The 18831-nt window shown below is 39.9% G+C and overlaps 1 protein-coding gene across 1 annotated transcript; it reads right to left on the bottom strand.

Moving 5' to 3' along the window:
- Nucleotides 1-11409: 11409 nt before the first annotated feature.
- PRDM8 (PR/SET domain 8) lies at nt 11410-17722 on the bottom strand. The gene is made up of 4 exons (XM_088452107.1): nt 17444-17722; nt 15602-15832; nt 14000-14231; nt 11410-13323 (listed from the first exon to the last, which is right to left on the bottom strand). Exons 2-4 carry the CDS (start codon nt 15827-15829, stop codon nt 12005-12007), a joined length of 1779 nt encoding a protein of 592 aa, XP_088308233.1. The 5' UTR covers nt 15830-15832; nt 17444-17722; the 3' UTR covers nt 11410-12004.
- Between the last annotated feature and the right edge of the window lie 1109 nt (nt 17723-18831).

The raw sequence follows: 18831 nt of genomic DNA, 5'->3' as shown, positions 1-18831 counted from the left end.
TGGGATCATTGTCTTGCTGAAATGTCCACCCTCATTTCATCTTCAGCAACCTGGTAGATGGCAGCAAATTTTTATCAAGAATGTCTTGGTACATTTTTCCATTCATCCTTCCTTCAATCATATGAAGTATGCCATTACCGTATGCTTAAAAACATCCCCACAGCATGATGTTCCCACCTCCAAACTTCATTGTTGGTATGGTGTTTTGGGGGTAATGTGCAGTGCCATTTCTCCTCCAAACATGGTGGTGTATTATGGTATCCAAAGAGTTACATTTTGGCCTCATCTGACCAGACTGTATTCTCCCAGTATTTCACAGGCTTGTCTAAATGTTGTGCAGCAAACTTTAAACATGTTTCAACATGCTTTTTTTTCAGCAATGGTCTTGCATGGAGAGCGTGCATACAGGCCATGCCGGTTGAGTGCATTACTTATTGTTTTCTTTGAAATAACTGTACCTGCTAATTCCAGGTCTTTCTGAAGCTCTCCACAAGTGGTCCTTGGCTCTTGGACAACTCTTCTGATAATTCTTTTCACTCCCCTGTGAGAAATCTTGCGAGGAGCACCTGGTCATGGCTGGTTTATTGTGAAATTATGTTATTTCCACTTCCGGATTATGGCCCCAATAGTGCTCACTGGAACATTCAGAAGTTTAGAAATCCTTCTGTAACCAATGCCATCTATATGTTTTGCAACAATAAGGTTGTGAAGGTCTTGAGAGAGCTCTTTGCTTTTGCCCATCAGGAGATGTTTCTTGTGTGACACCTTGGTAATGAGACTTCTTTTTATAGGCCATCAGTTGGGGCTGAACCATCTTATATTAATTGCACTGACAAGGGGCAGGATTGCTTTCTAATTACTGATAGATTTCTGCTGGTGTCTTGGCTATCCATGTCTTTTCGCACCTCCCTTTCTTCATGTGTTCAATACTTTTCCCTGTGTCATTTCACATTACACCACATAACTTCTTAAATGGACATCTATGGTTTGATTTCTTTGCTTGATTGGATTGCATGGGTTGTTGCTGACATTTGGTGAAAATTTCATTACAATAGCCCCATTACAGATATATTTACCTTTGAAAAATGTTTATGTGTTCAATTCTTATTTTACCCGCTGCATATATATATATATATATATATATATATATAAATACTCAGGGGCAAGACATTACTCAGACCTGTGGGAACTTAATCTGGACATGCTGGGCTGCCTTCCCTTCTGATTCCAGAGCTAGGCGTCAGGATGGTGGATTCATCTTTAGAGCATGTTGGTCAGGGGGTGGAGCTTTGGATGAGTCGGGTGCACAGCTTCAGTGGGTCGGAGGTGGGTGGGGCTAAAAGGATGGCCGGTCCATCAGCCGAGGGGAAGGGAGGGGAGGTGGCCAAGGGGGTGTGGGAAAGGGCTAAGCTTAGCTACGTGTGGCTGGGAGGAAGAGTTAGCTAGGCTTGTGTTGGCAGGAAATAAAAGTATTTTTCCTGTCTGTACTGCAGTCAGTGCATGTGGGCCTATTTTCAATGGGAGGCCTGGAGCTGTAGCTCCACCCAACCCATTGTTAGTCCAGCCCTGTCTGCATGGTCTAGCCATCCACTGTAATATGCTTCCATTGAGTACTGTGATTAACAATTTCTAATCTCACATTGAAACAACTCTACCAGTCATACTCCAGCACAGGGGGTGATGGAGGTGGGGTGATGTTAGTTAATTGATTTATTGATAGTAGTTAATTAGGGAAGGAGTGTGTGTCTGGGTCCTACTGGAGTTTTGGAAATGAATGCTGGGGAAGGAGAGTGTGTGTATGGCTGCTGCTGGGGTGTTACTAGTGAATGTAAGCGGGTAGTGCATGTCTGGGGGATGCTGGGGTGTTGGAAGTAAATGCAGGGGGAAGGGATGTATCTGGGTGCTGCTGGGATGCTGACAATGATACAGTGGGGGGATGAGTGCATGTATAAGCACCATCTTATAATTAAGCTTCACCTCCTGGCTGCGCCAGGCTTAACCCCCAAATCCTAGTAACTTTAGCTGTCAGTCACGGGGATAGCTGGAAGGAGAGGGCTACACAGGTAGAGCAGTGATGTGGGCAAGCCATGTCACTGCAAGGGGGTGTGGCCTCGCAACGAGTGCAATAACGTCCCATCTGCGGCTAGAGCTTATCCAGTCAGGACAAGAGTTTATATAGAATCAGGGTCCCGGTGTCCTCACGGAGGTAGCCATTTTGCTGGTACCGCAGGACGGGAGGAGGTAGGTCCTGCGGAACCTTGGCATTTGGGGTGCAGGTTTCATCATGGTTGCTAAGAGTTACAATGTGTATATTCAAGGGAATACCTATTTAAGGCAGAAAGGGGATTCCTGTAAAAAGCCCCTAGATAACAAGGGGTCCCAGGCAGAGAAGCACCTGTATAGACAAGAGGGTGGGTTGCTCCCACAATGCTGCAAGTGAGCTGCAGATACAGGATAGCCCTATCAAGTGAGGAGGCCCTCTGGGAGTCACCCCACCTATAAGTCAGAATAGGAAAATGAGAAGCTTCAGCATGTGGATGGAGAAAAGAAAGCAATCTCCATACCTGCAATGTAAAAGTGAGAATCTGCAGCATGTTAGAGAGAGACCCAAACAGAGCTTAAGAGGGGGAGTGCTGTGAGTCACAACAGGGCACCTGAAAGAGTGAAAGCACAGGTTGGGAACAGCAGTATCCAGAGCCCAGCAATAGGGGGATGTCCAGCGATAGGGGGATACCCACCTTCAGAGGTACCCCAGAAGAAGGGATCTAGGTGTATGATGTGTAAGAGGACAGCATGGGTGAGTGGCTATAAGGTCATTTGGCATAATTAGGATTCCCCCATTAGGATGAAGTCCTTGTATCGGTAAAATCCCCCTGAGAAGTACCCCCAAAGTGAGGGAGGGTTTACTGTAGCATGGCTGTGTGAAGAGTCTAGAAGCAACAGTGTGGAGGCTGTGAAGGTCACCGGTGAGAATGGTATGGAGTGCCCAAAGTTTGAGTTCCTGTTGGAGGGGACGTGGTGCAGAAACCTTGTGTGACAGTCTGTTGTGTCTTAATGTATGAGAAATGGAAACTTCTGATGCTGTGACACTACTGGTCCCATAATGTCCTGGCATGTATTGCTGTTCATCATATCTTATGTTGCGGCAATTAAGTGCTGTGCTGAAGGGGGTGTCCTACTGTGATCTTCTATAACCAATACGATAAATGTGCAGGAGGAGTTGGTGAGATATAAAGATGTAACCGTTATGCTTTGTGCTAGAGGAGTAAGTTCTAAACAGTTATCCCTGCTTTACTCTGCTTTATTTCCAATAAGCTTTTTATTCTTTTTTTTCTGAGATGCCCTGGCACCCAATTTATCTGCACTGCACTGGCACCCATAACCAACTCTACCACAACACACCTGTATTAAACACCCAAGTATTCGGAGGACCCACTGGTACCTGTGTCTTACCCATGACCAGCCAGAGCAGAGTAAGTGTGATGTACTGTACACACTGAAACTGCAGACATTTGTACCCAGCACCAGTAAGGTTTTACATGTCTGGGTCCTGCTGGGTTGTTGGCAGTGAATGCAGGAGAATGGTGTGTGTAAAAAAGGAAGGCCACGTATATGGTGCGCAACACCTGCAGCCCCTATAGGCACAAAATAAGAGTCTCACAAAACTCAAAAATTACAGTACAATAGAAATCTTATTGTGCCCTTAGATGGCGCTGGATATAAAGTGAAAAACAGAATAAGATATTAAGACAATACTTAATCCTTATGAGAGGTGTCTTAATTGTCTTTAATCGCCCACAATCCTTTTTGTGTAGTTTCAAATAATCACAGAGGGCTCCACATGATGCATATGTAAAAAAACATATAAAAAATAATTCTTAGCAATATGGAAATATATATATATGTATCTTTCAACTTCGTCTATATTTAAGATCAGAAGATCATAAATATTTTGCGTACCAGACTCACATAACAAAGTGTGAATCTGTATATATCTGGGTATCTTTTATCTTCCCACTTTATATGATAACCATGCGTTTAGTCAAAATAAGTGATCAGCCCAGCGCAGAGACGGTACTGCGTACCTTACTCACATTCAGTGTACGCTAACAGTGCCTGTAATTGTTTCTTTTCAGGTGTCATTCCTTAACCCTTCCATCTTCCATCATTCAGCTATACATCCTCATCATGTAAAGAAAGAGGATGATATATGTAGCTGAACAGCGATTTTATTACAGAAGACAAAACATAAATATAAACAAATATGAAAGATCACAACCTGATATGTTATGAAAGTGAAGTGCGGAATTCACTATCTCCTCCAACCAGGTTGATGCCTTCAATGTCAAAATTTTTTTTTATATAGCCAGAGTCCCAGGAGAATGGTGTGTGTCTGGGTGTTGCTGTGGTGTTGGAAGTGAAGGTGGGGGGGAGATGTAAGTCTGGGGGCTGCTGGGGTGTTAGTAGTGAATGTGGAGTTAGGTGTGATTGGGTGCTTTTGTGTGTTGGTAGTGAATATGGGGGTATGGGTGACTGGGTGCTGCTGTGGTGCTGGTAGTGAATGTGGAGTTCAGGGTTAGTTAGGGAGAGTGCGTGTCTGAGTGCTGCTGGGATTGTGGAATTGGTAGTGAATACAAGCAGGGGGGAACCAACAACTTTCTCACTTCTGGGCTCCTGGTATGAACCTCCACCCCTGCTCCAGATACATCAGACCTAGGAACATCAAGGGGTAGAAGGGAAAGCCAAGGGGCAGAAATCACAGCTCAGATATACATATGCGACTGACTCTGAATGGGTTGGAAAATGCAATCATAATTTTAGATGCATTTTGTGATTCTGTTTACTTGCATAGTAAATACTATGTTAATAATGTCCTTAGTTGTCAAAACATTTGACTATTTGATTTTTTTTTTACTTGTATTGTCTGTGCAGAGGTCATGTTATGCCGAGTCAGCAGTTCCCATCACTTCCAGTCCCGTTCTCTGTTTTATTATATAAAGCCAGAGTAGTGGCACATGGCTGGGGGACACATGCAATGACTCTGAACTGCTTGTTGTCCCTCACTCTATTAGATTTAATGGATCCACCTGCTTCCAGTGGACAGTTATTGAAAGTGTATTTATGGTGTGTTTGTAATTTACGACTGTGGAACAGATTTTTGAGTCTACAAAGATAAAGACACCTAATGATTAATCACAATATATCAAGGCTATATAAGTCTTTATGACCATATTGAAATTTGGTATAAGACCGAAACAAATTTACCTGTCTTTACACACACCCAATGGTCAGGATACAGGAATCATAGAACATGGAATAACGGGATGTAGTTACCTTGCCAACGGACGGGATGATGGCTGGTGGTCCAGCAGTAACCTACCTACTACCCCCGGGTGCATCGGTGTCTTCCGGATCCCGGCGGTCTTGTGACTTTGTATTCCAGGTCAGACCTTCGATCCACAGGAATTCATGTATTTCTCCCCTATCCCTAACACTAATCCTTACCCCTAACCTAACCCTCCCTCAAGTGCCTAACCCTGACTTCCCCCCGCAAACTAGCCCTGACCTCTCCCCGCAATCTAACTCTAACCTCCCCCCACAGCCTAACCCTCCCACCCACAACCTAACTCTAATGTCAACATTCTGACAATGTCGACATTTCACCTGCCGACATTCTGAGAATGTTGATACTTTTTCGACATTTTAACAGTGTTGACATCATAACTGTCGACATTGCAGTGTCAACGTTGTCGACTCTGTCTACATCCCACTGATATTGCTCAGAGATGAAAGTATGCAGGCAGTCTCTTTATTTTAAATAATATTTCATTAAACAGTCTTAAAAGAGTAAAATGAAACCTTTAAACAATGTATGCATTCTTGGATAGTTTATTTTTTTATTGATACCTGAATGCTTGTGTTTTATACAACTACTAGCTAAATAAGCATTTTCAGACAAAATCTACTCATCTTACTGACCATGGCCTGCAGTTCACATTTCACAGCAGTAGATGGCAGTGTGGTACTTTATTTGCCAGTAGAGCATTTATTTACAGCTGTGAGACTTGCCCATATTTTACACTTGATGGTGCTGTGTGACAATTCTTCCAGAGAGTTGCAACCAGAGAAAATGTTTATACAGTAGATTCTATTTACATCAGTACTTTATCATTATTCTTTGATTTAAATTATTTAATATGCACAATGGAAGCTCAGTAAATAAGTCAGATATAATGGGGTAAATTGTCACTTTCTATAAATATTGGTGTGTATGGGACGGCAGAAAGTACACTACACAATTAAGAAGACACAAGCAGGGCCAGATTAACAATGGGGCGGATGGGACTACAGCACCAGGCCCATAATCATGACAGCGTAATGTGACCAGCCGCCCATCTGGCCACACAGTCCACCATAAATCATAGGTATTAAAATTGTATTTCTATTTTTTTCATAAAATGATGCAATTTTTCTACTTTTATGTATTTAGGGAGGACATTGGGGCTGATAGTGTATGGGGAGAACACGACTACATGGCACTGGCCACACCCACAACCCACTGGCCACACCCACACAGCACTGGTCACACTCACACAGCACTGGCCACAGCTCCTCCACTTCTCACAATAGCCCCTTGATCATTTTCATCCCCAGCCACATGTGGCACTGAGTGGTTGATGTATCACCAATCAGCCCCTATCTATTATTATAGACTGTACTTGATAAATGCTACTTCAAAGCTGATTGGTTGCTATGGGCAACTTTTCAACTGGTCCACTTCTCTACTCTTTTCTCTGTATGATACATAAACCCCTTAATCCGTCCATGGACATAAGGAATATCTTGGGTGGAGATTACAATGTAGAACTCATGTATTTATTCATAAAATCATGTGCTTTCCACTCATTTATACTAAAATATAGAATTTTGGTAACTTTATTATTCTATTAGGTTTGAAATTTTCTAAGCCAACATGGGACATTTCTACACACACATAAACTATTCCCAACAGTTGATCTAGGCTGTGAGCCCATAAGAGGCCTAAATCATGTTGTGCACTTTATATATCCTCCAGCAGCACAAAATGTTTTTTTTTCCTGGTGCAAATTTTGCAGCCAGTAGCTGGATATGCTATTACCTCAAAATAAGTCTCACAGTGCGGACGTTTTCCAAAAATCAATTATTGTGTCTGAGTGTAACAGCCTGGCCATCATGCACACACTGTAATATAATGTCCTGCAGCCTGCATACATTTGGCTGGTGCTTGTGCCCATCTTGGCATTGTGAAGGCATGCCTCAACAGTGCACCTGATACAAGCTCATGTTTGAGCACTGCCTTGCTTTCTCCTTTTGGCCCAACTTCTCATCTTATTATTCACCTAGTACAGATGTTTTTCTCCACATTTGACTATTGGATTTATAATTATATGAATCTACTCCAGCAGCTTGACAATGGTGAATTGTTTTATTAAAGTAATAGATACGGGCATAACTGTACACATTCGTATACATTGAGCTTCACAATACAGCTTCACAATAGTGAGATATATTAAACCCTCTATAGAGGACAAATGGAGAAATTTCATAATTGGCTTCTTGCTATCATTTATCAATTACATTCTTTAAAATCATAGGTAGAAGTTGATTGGTTGCTGTGAGCAATTTCTACACCTGTTCTCTTTAAAAGGTTTGATACATATATCCCTTATACCTGCACAGACAGGACAAAATATGAGCATCTATAAAAGCTCTGAAACCACAATGTATATGTAGAAATCACCTTACTGGCCATTTTCTCCCCTTTAGCTTATTTAAATATCAGAATCATACAGCTACCATTTTATTTGTTTTGCACCTTAGCATTTATCTTGTGTGCTTTTATTTATATTGGGTTATATAACTATTTAGGGCCAGCTTTTTGCACTGCGTGACTTAATTTATTACAATTGGGATCAGATATCATTCATAGCTACAAAGTGTTTTCACTTACAAAGAGTGGGTTATGGAACAACTAAGCTGTAGCAAATAATGTTGTAGTTGTTTGGGGCAGTTTCTAGAGTCCCAGTTTCATATTGTGTTCGGCATCCAGACTCATGTGTATGCCAAGAGAAAAAGGAGGTTATGTATTAAACCTTGGAGTGAGATAAAATGGTGCAGTTGCCTAAAACAACCAATCAGCATCTGGCATTTATCTAGCACAGTCTATGAGATGACAGCTAAAAGCTGATTTGTTACTTAGAGCAACTGCTCCCTTTTATCTCTCTTCAAGGCTTGATACATCTCCCCTCATGTGAGTTTGGGTTAAGCTATATATGCAAAATAACTTATCTATTCCATAATACTAGTAGTGAGATGCTTGCGGTATTCATCAATATGGTTACAGTAATGACCTTAGCTATGTTCTACTTAAAAGAAGTAGATGTTAAATGACTATGAAACTTCCAGTCAGGCTTGAAAAAAGTATGTATAGAGTGTATGTGAGGGGGCACAGCTTGTACATTGCTCATAGACAATAGTCATCTTTATCTACTTTGACAATTCACATTAAGTCATAAACTTAGAAAAAAAGCATTAGCACAGCAATAGTGCCAGTGACATGTTTATTTATTATTATTATCATTAATTATTGTCATGACACTTTACCTGAGCTATTGTGTATATAATGCTCAAAATTCCTACTATCATCTTCTGATGATGCAACTAGGCTACATGATCACAAATTGAATTATTAAGTATTAGCCTATATATATATATATATATATATATATATACTGTTCCCTGAAGACGTGTCTAATAACCCCGTAGCATTAGAAAGCTAGCATGAGATAAGTGTATAAGCGTCTTTCTGGTTGCTGGATAAGTCCGTAGAGTGCTCACATGAACATGAACTTTTTCTTGTTGAGTAACAGTGGTCACTTGTTTTCATCCTTGATCCTTATGTACTCTAAACTGGAACATGATGTCTTTACACATTGAAGACAGGTGAACATTAATTTTTAATACTGATTTAAGAAGCATGTAGAATATGTCACTGTAGGTGTTTGCATATGGCTTATGAATCATGTATATGATAGTATTGCAAAATTGTATTAATGACACAGAACTGTTATGTTTATAATCATCCTTTAAAGTTGAATTTCCTTTTTTGTTAATCTAATCTAAGTACCAACCAGTCAGCAATATAATAATATAATAAGCATACCTGCACCTCACACCAATCTTCCTATTCTGCTCTTACTGGAATCACATTACTATTGTATGTCTAACTTCAGATACAAATGACATCATATACATATATGTGGTCATGGATGTTGGCGTGAATTGGAATAATCTGTTTGTTTTTTTATAATTGGTAGTTTGTGAAACAAATACACATTAACAGACATACTTAGTAAATTGCACTGTATGTGAGAGTGGCTGTCATATGCATGAATAAATATATACACATGTTTACCAAAATATACCAGTACCTATAGCCACTGTATATAGAATATGTTTACGGTATTTCTGTCTGATATCACAGCATCAAATATTACAAACTCTTTCTTTTACTCATTCATTCTTTATTTGTCTCTCTCGCTATATATATATATAGAGAGAGAGAGAGAGAGAGAGAGAGAGAGAGAGAGTATATATTTAGTAGAGAGAGAGAGTTATAGAGATGGAATGAGAGAGAGAGAAAGAGAGAGACAGGCTGGGAAAGGGAAAGAATGAGAGCAAGAGAGGGAAAGAGGAGAATGAGACATAGAGAGAAACATTGAGTGACAGTGAGAGAATGAGGACCCAAGAGAGAGGGAGAGGGAGAGAAGAGAGTGAGAGAGTAAGAGGCAAAAGAAAGAGAGAGAATATGAGAGTGAGAGTGGGAAAGAGTACAGGGAGAGACAGAAATAGAGAGAGAGAGGGGGTGTAGTGGGAGCACAATAGTGATGGAATGAGAGAGGAGAGAGAGAGAGAGAGAGAGAGAGAGAGAGAGAGAGGCTGTGAAAGGGAGAGAATGAGAGCCAGAGGGAAAGATGAGAATGAGACATAGAGAGAGAGAAACATTGAGTGCCAGTGAGAGAATGAGGACCCAAGAGAGAGAGAGAGAGAGAGAGAGAGAAGAAAATGAGAGTGAGAGAGTGAGAGGCAAAAGAAAGAGAGAGAGAATATGAGAGTGCGAGTGGGAAAGAGTACAGGGAGAGACAGAAATAGAGAGAGAGAGGAGGTGTAGGGGGAGCACACGAGGGAAAGGTGAAGATGGACTAAGCTCTGGAAAGTGATAAATTGGAGAGTGACAAACTACCAGCCACTCAGCTCCTAACTGTCATCTGTTTGAAAAATGACAGGAGCTGATTGGTTGGTAGTTTATCACTCTCCAGAGCTTGAGAGAGAGAGAGAGAGAGAGAGAGAGAGAGAGAGAGAGAGAGAGAGAGAGAGAGAGAGAGAGAGAGAGAGAGAGAGAGAGAGAGAGAATAAGGTAAAAAATACTTAAAATGCTATACCTGATTTTAAAAAGGATTATTATAAACCTTACACATCTATTATAGTGAATGCATCTGCTAATAATATTAAGTGCCAAAAAATAGGTGTCACGACTCCTAACAAATGTTAAGCCACCAGCTGTTATAATATGTAGTCACACTATATGCTGTGAAAGAAAAACATTTTGAAAAAGCGATTCTTTGTTCACAGTATTTTCAAAGAAATTGTTACTATTTAACATCAGTGATCAGTGTATAACATGTTTTACTTGTTTATTGTCTATACTAAAGTAATAATTATATCACTATCACCAGTATAACAATATATCGTATATCCTTATTACTATATGTATATGCCATAATCAACAAGCTTTGAGCTAAATACGATTCCTTTATGTTGAGAATAATATTTCCAGAGCTTTCAGCAGGATTGCAGAATACTACATAAGCGATATCTAGTGGTATTAGTGCGAGGCGAGCACTTTTTTTTCTAGTTAAGGTCATTCTAATATTATCTCCACGATTGAATACACAGCACAACCCAACTATGCCTAATTTCATTTCACTCATGTTTTGATCTGAATACGAACAAGCAATGTGTACTGGGGACTTTGCAATTTCCAATCTAAAAATATAGATTTATACACATGTATCCAGCAGGGTCAGCATAATGGTAACCCCTTTATGTCTACATGTTCTTCTCAATGCAAATGGAGAACGACACATCTATCATAAGATTTAAAGTCAGATGATCAGATGTAACATCACATCTCTAAAATGTGCTAACAAGAGCCTTTAGCTAAACTGTGCACGATAACCCCAAACACCCTTGTCTTTCAGCCTGGGTTCTCTGTTAATGAATAGCTGGCATACCTCAGTTGCGCTATCTAAAAAGTTGCTCTTTAATAAATGAAATAAAGATGGTTTAACAAGCAGGTGGTTTGCGGAAAATAAAGCAATTTATTGTCAAAGCATTCAACATACTCAGTTAAACTATACAGTTTAATAAATCTTTTTCCCTCAATTGGAGGGAGGGAGAGAAAAAAATAGTTATGCAGACTGGATTGCACTGGCACAAAATTACACTTTGTTTCGAAAAGAAATACACGTTGCTGACAGTCTGATGAATGATGTCCATACTGCTGTGTGGTACTGTAATGTTCATGCATGTCTTGGATAACTGGGACGCCCTCTGTAATACCAATACAGTACTGATTGGTATGGTGAGAACACGCCTTCAGGTAATGCAGAAACTGACTATGCCCCACCCTAGAATTGTTCCATATTCCAAATAAAAAGTAACATTTAAATACAATAATCGTAATTATATCTAAACCATAAGTGCTCCATCATTTAAAGTAGAAAGATATGACAAATGCATCAATATGCTGCAATATATATGACATTTTAAAAAATGTACTCATGGAAAGTGAAAAGTCGTGCATTCATAGATAAAGCCCACACACTTTATGCTGGAGGATCGAAGTGTCCATGATCCTACTGCGTGTGAGTATTTAGTTCAAGTAGCAAAGTTGTCCATTTGTCTAATTATGAGAGGTCATATGCCTGGAGAGGTGGTGGCGTTCCCTGAAGGATTCATTGCATATTGGGCACTTTAGCTTTTCCTCTCTTCTCCTCTTCACCAGTGGCTCCATGGCAAACTCCTTTTTATGGTGAGACCTCATGTGATACACCAAGTCAGAAGTCATCCTAAAGGAAGCGTTACATTTGGCACACCAGTTCTGAGCTGGCAGACACAGGGAGGTGAAGGAAGGAGGCAGCAGGGTAAGGGTAGAAGGCATCTGCAATTGGAGGGGCCCAGCTGAACTCTTTGGCCAAAAAGTAGTGCCAAAGAGGTAAGGACTTTGCTTTGGCAAACTTCCCGGTAGTGCGCAGTTGCCATTTAGTTCAGAGCTCTGGAGCTTGACCGAGAGAGGATCAGACTGAAATAGCCTGGCTGGTCCAATACTGTCTGCATGGCAATCCAAACTCACCCCACTGGGTACCAGTTTTTGTCCCATCACCTGCAGTGGAGTTACATGGTTAAAGTTGCTTCTGGTTGGCTGGGAGAAAGCACTTTTCCTCTCCTGCTCCTGGTTCTTCATCTGGGGCACGCTGGTGAAGGCACTGCCTAAGCTTGTGTTGTCCTCTGCCTGGTTTTCTGGCCTGACATGCAACCTCTTCTCCTCCCTGGGGCTGTTAGCATGAGTCGTGGAGGTCTCTTTGCCCTCAGGGTTTGGTTCAGTGTCTTCCACACCCCTAGATGCCTTTTTCACTTCCACAAATGCGCTTCTCTTGGCTTCTCCTGTCTCTGGACTTGGTGGAACATATAACTGGCCACTCTCCCCCACATTGAAATAGGAGCTCCCTCTGAAAGGTTGAGGGCTGCACACTAAATCCTCTTTAGAGGAAGCTACCGGCCTGTCCAGAAACCTCCCAGAGGGTTCAAACCTTCTGGACCTGTTCTCATCCAAATGATCGTCGTATTTTCTTTTGTTTTTATGGAGGCTCTCAAGGGGGGTTTCCGTGTCCTGGTGGGACAGGTAAGACTTGATTGCTGGGGAAGTACTGAATGAGGAGGAGGACGGGCTTCTGAAATTCTCCAAGTCCCGGGCCAAGTTATGGAAGTCTGTGGTGGGCTTATGATTCTCCTTCTGAGGTTGGTAGATGGATAACTTGTTGTATTTGGCTGCTGACAGCATGACGTTTCTGGGCTCCAGCTCCCTATTGTCTTTCCCCAGCTGCTCTGAGTTAAAGTCGGAATTATAGAGTCTCTTGGGGCATCGAAACCTCACATGGGCCACGTAGGGAAAATCAAATTGAAACCTCTGGTTACACTCCAGACAAGTGTACTGTGATGATCCTAAAATAGAAGTAAAAGCCAATTAATTTCAATTGTCTTGAAACACTCAATATTGTGCAATATGTACAAAGACCACCTACAATGTATAGTTCATTCATGTATAAATTGCAAATCAACCGATTAACATAGTGCTTGACGTCCCAGCATGAGGAATTACACGTGTGGGGATCTGTAATAACAGTCTGGTGACACCTTTGTATAATGGTACATAATAGTCACGTGGTTGCTCCTGTATACTTCTTTTACCCGGATCAGTAGTATAATACTGTATATAGCAAATTGTCTTACATTGGTATTAATCATTTGTTTAACACAAGCTGACGAGTTATTGGAGACCTTTGACAACTAGAATGTATGAAAGTAGTATTAATAATAATTGTGATGATTATCATTGTCATTGTCCCTAGATCTACTAGATAAGACACTGCGTTAGGCTTGCTTGTTCAGTAAAACCTAATTTGATACTGACATTTTCATCAACAGATACCTACGATATTGGTTTCTGCTGAAGGTAAGTACCCCATAAAGAATTTAAAAAAATAATTGCATTTACATAAAAATTATTTTATATACCTGTTGACAGATCAATAGAGAGGTAGACAGACAGCCATTGGCAGATGTAAGAGGCAGACAGGTTGGAGGGATATATGAGATTGCGGGCTGATAATTTACCTACCAGTAGATTTTCCTTGCGACCTGGTTGGATTCAGAAGAAGCAGGTCTGTCAGTTCTTTCCCATACCAGACTAATAGCTCCTCGTCTTTGGCAATCCTGCGCAGGGATCTGTAGAATAGTTGTCCGTTCTTGATGTAGGCTTCCAGATTTTGTTCCTCTTTGTTTCTGGCAGATTGCACCAGACGGAGCCACATCAGTCCCTCGGATGAACCGTTTGCAGCTGAAGTATCCACCTGCAGAAAAGCAAGGATAATGAAGTATAAGAGGGTTAAAAGTCCCACATGAATTGAGCGCTAGTCTTAAGGGATCCTAATGCACAGCAGAACTTTATTATGGATGTAGACCATCAGAATGAATGAAAAATCGTCTGTCCAAGTGAATCACACAGACCTGACATGACAGCCCTCCATATGTTGTATCTGAAATGTGCTTTCACATGAACCAATCTTCCAGATTGTTCTCAGAAGTAACATGTTAGTTGTTTATTTGTACGTCTGGAGATAAATTTTGGTAATCGGTTCTTAAAATAATTCCTCATCAGCACTTCATAAATTAAAGTTTTTTTTTTACAATGATAATCTTACGACTTTCTTTTAGATGTTATACACCCGATTTACAGGACTTTACTAGAAGCTATGGTTGCAAAATCTATCTATCTATCTATCTATCTATCTATCTATCTATCTATCTATCTATTTATCTATCTCACCTCTCTCTCTCTCTCTCTCATCAAACTATTTTATATCTATATAGCTATCTTCTCAAATCAGTTCTATCATCTGTCTATCTATCTATCTATCTATCTATCTATCTATCTATCTATCTATCTATCTATCTTATATTATTCTCGATATTAACTCAAAATAATATAAATTATCTATTAATCTATCTTTCTATCCAAAATCTCTCATCTCTCTTTATATTATCTATCTCATACATATAACATATTCACTCTCTGTATAACATCATGTATTTATCTGTTTGTTATCCCTCTCCCTCATATGTCTTTCTATATGTATAATATCTATCTATCTATCTATCTATCTATCTATCTATCTAATATTGTCATATATATATATATATATATATATATATATATATGCACCATTATTATCACACTAATGTGAGTGCTGTATATTTATATCATATATATCTAACCTATATCTATAATCACTCTATATAATGTCAATGCCTCTGTCTGTGTGTGTATATATTTATTTTGTATCTATATTCTCGCTATGTATACACACACGTATATATATATGTATATATATATATATATATATATATATATATACATACACGCATATTTAACATGTCTGTCTATCTATATTTCCTAAGGCAAAAATGCCCCTTTGTCTAGATGATGGAAGTTATCTGCACATAGAATACAATGCTGTGTCTGACTAATCCTGTCGTTTATTAGCTCACTCTATGGAGCGTGCCAGTGTAAGAATTATAAATGTATATTTGCATCTTGTAGATGTACAGAATAGAAGGTGTGAGAGTTTCCGCTGTACAGTCATTATCATAGTTTTCACGGTGATTGTGCAATGGACAGGTAGTTTCCTCCAAAGCCACATAACTTGCTTTGGAGACTTACCCGAAATATATAGGGCACCGTCCTCTTGTCTGTAGATTTCAGGGCGATGAAAGCGATGCTGTCATAGAGCGAAGTGTGGCTCAACACACAGGGGCCAAAGATGGCATTTTCTGGGATGTCACAGGTGGTGTAGACACTAGTAAATATATCCGTCAAACATTGCTGAACAGCTTTGGCATCTCCATCCCAGATTGTTTTCTGAACTCCAGTCTCTTCCATGACTGACATTTCCTACAAAATATGGACATTAGCAAAATGTTAGTTTCCTTTGTGCCTACTGTATGGGTTATGCATATCTTAATAATGTAATCTCTTCTTTTCTTTATGGCCCTCTGCTTAAATTCAATTAATATCAGCTACTGGTAGATTAATAAACACACAAATACTTTGCGGATCCCTACAGACACGTGGCTGTCAATAAAAAGCGAGCCATGGCTTTTTGACTTATTTTGGTTCTATATAATCGATATATACTATAGATAACGAAGTGGCAAAGGTTGCTCAGGGAAAGTGCTTTGATAAATAGCAGGGCAGTCTTAGCAGCAGAGATACAGACATTATAGAGCGTTTCTATGCAGGATAGTCATTTGGATCCTATTAGGAATCTAGCGCAGTGTGACAGAAAAGCGTGGAGAATGGATTTCAAGTGGACTGTCAATGTCACTGATTTCATGTCATCTAACCTTTAGCTCTAGTCTACAAGAGGGAACGTATGTCTGCTCATTACCATAATCCAGCTCTTTCCCTCAGAGACTTTAATTAAAAGCAGCAAGCAGAGGTAATTATTCCTATTATTTTCTCTTACCCCAACGCGCTTATTCATGGAATAAGGTGAGTCCTAGCTACACTGTCAGAAGCGAAATTTGACTTTACAGCAGGTGATTAGATCAGATACAGTGTCAGTGATAAAGTATTTGTTTTATCTGCTGAAATATCATCTGTAAGTGCTTTTACTATTATTTAGTTGGTCGGTGAGTGAAACCCCCGGAAAATACTAAACAATATATGCCTAGAGCTAAATAGAACATATTTTTGCATATTATATTTTACATTAGTTACAATTCTAAATAATTGTGTCTTCTCTTAGTCGAAAAGTTTATATATATATATATATATATATATATATATATAGAACTTGTTTTTTTTACGTGCAACACACAATGCTAAACTGTACTTAACATTTTGTTTAAAACATGAAAGTGTTCCTAACATTGTCACTTTGAAAATTATACCGTAATCTATATTATTTAATTTGGAAAATATATGTGATTTAATACATTAATTAATTTACTTACAGTGCTTATGTACAATAGTACATGACTTTTCTAAAATTAATTAAAACCAAAGTCATTTATTTAGTGTATAGGTAAACAGCGATGCAAGTATGAAGTGAAGATCCGCTTTGTGATGGTGCTTAGTGCAAGTCTCATCTCTCTGATCGGTTTCAGAACCCCAGCGCCGGACAGCAGCATCCACCAGAATCACTGGGATCTATGCATGCTCTAACTTCCATAGAATACATCTACCCTGCTTGCCAAAGTAATACATTTACTGTACCTGCTTGGGTTGTTATAATAAGTATCCAAAAAGCAGAATAACCTACTTGTTTACTCGCTAAATAAAGTGCTCTATCTTGCATAGATCTCTTAAAATCAGTGTCACCCAGACCAACAAATAAATCTATTTCCCTAACAATGCAGAGTCAGTAATCCCTGTTACTATAAAAGCACGTTGTTGGGCGCATAGATCCTCACTCCTTTGTATAAATCCTGTTGTTATTGTGTATTCTCTATAGTGTAGATGAGAGGACTGGTGAAGGGGGACGCATGCATGTTTACTTACCAGCAATCCTGCTGCTATATATTCCCAGGGATATGACAAGCAGAAGGGCGATAAACGAGGTGTCCTCTCCCGGTGTCCCCCACTGTATACACTAATATTGTAGTAGTATTTCCATGTCGCCAATGAGAGGTTGCAGCATGCCGCGTTGCCTCGATCTATGTTAAAGGGTGTATGGAGAAGCAGATGAATAGGTGGGGGGTTGGAAAGAGTAAACAAAATCAGATAGAGAAAAACGAAAAGAAGGGAAAGAAAAAGGAGGAAGACAAGGAGTTGTGCAGATGGAGCCGGCGCAGTGACTGGCTGCCACACAGACACACACTTTTTGTTTGCTGCACATAATCTGCCCAATGACGCGTGACAGCACACGTCCCCTCCCTTTAACTCTTCCTAGGCATGCCAGTCCTTCTCCCCCTGCTCAGCCATCGCCTCCAGCTGGATCTGACTACCTGGGATGGTAGATAGAGTGTTACTGCAGTAACTGTGCAAGCATTTCCACCAGACACCTATTATCCTGACTGAGCTGAAAAAAGTTATCCATGGAATACAACGGAGTTTGAGTTAAATAGAACAATAACTGTTATTACATAACAAAACAAGATACAATAAATGAATACAAAAATGAATAGTAGCTCACAATGGAATCTGCAAACGTTTCAGCGAATGTGTCTTATTACATTTGTCTATATTATTCCACGTATTTGCACGTGTACGTTGTTTTATGTAAACACATACAGTGCAGGGATTGATGTATACTTAGGGCATGTAGCTATGGCATAAAATGTGTTCCAACATGTCAAGTCTATTTCTCAAACAGAGTCACCACTTTGCTCTAGCCTAGGTTGGTTATGAGGAAATTGATTCCTTAGTCAGTAAATAAATAAATAAATAATACGTTGGTATCAATGGCTGTACAATTGTTTTAGTTATTTTACCCCAAAGTGTTGCTAGGTTTGCATTCTATATACATGTGCCATTACATGCCTGTTCTGCCTACACTATTGTTAGCAATAAGTTTGGTTATTACTATTTGAGAAGTGTTCAGGAAGAGAGGATGCAGGTTTGGGGTTGGTGAACGCTACATCCCTTATCTTACAGTGGAGTTAGGAAGATCTAGGTCACAAGAAGGCTGACTGGTGATTGCATAGGTTTATCTTGGCTTCACATGAACTCACATCAAGTTTTCTCAAGTGTAATCTTATGCTAATGTATTATCTCCTAGCCCTCACTCTAATGGAAGGAGTCCATTAGATCTCAGTGTGTACTTTTCTAATGAAATGATAAGTCATCGTGTGTAGCCAGGTTTTGTGTTGCCCCTCAGACTTTAAACATCCTTCTATCCCATTATACTACAAGGCACGGAACCAGACAGGGCCTCTCCAGGAGGGTCG

This window comes from Taudactylus pleione, unplaced genomic scaffold (assembly GCF_031769625.1).
Source record: "Taudactylus pleione unplaced genomic scaffold, aTauple2 ptg000033l, whole genome shotgun sequence".
NCBI lineage: Eukaryota > Metazoa > Chordata > Amphibia > Anura > Myobatrachidae > Taudactylus > Taudactylus pleione.
This window is presented reverse-complemented; position numbering and strand designations above follow the sequence as displayed.

Coding starts and splice junctions, on each gene's coding strand:
- PRDM8 (XM_088452107.1), bottom strand. CDS start 15,829: ATGTCAGTCATGGAAGAGACTGGAGTTCAGAAAACAATCTGGGATGGA. Junction 14,232..15,601: donor CGGTGCCCTATATATTTCGG/GTAAGTCTCCAA, acceptor GCTTTTCTGCAG/GTGGATACTTCAGCTGCAAA. Junction 13,324..13,999: donor GTCGCAAGGAAAATCTACTG/GTAGGTAAATTA, acceptor CTTCTATTTTAG/GATCATCACAGTACACTTGT.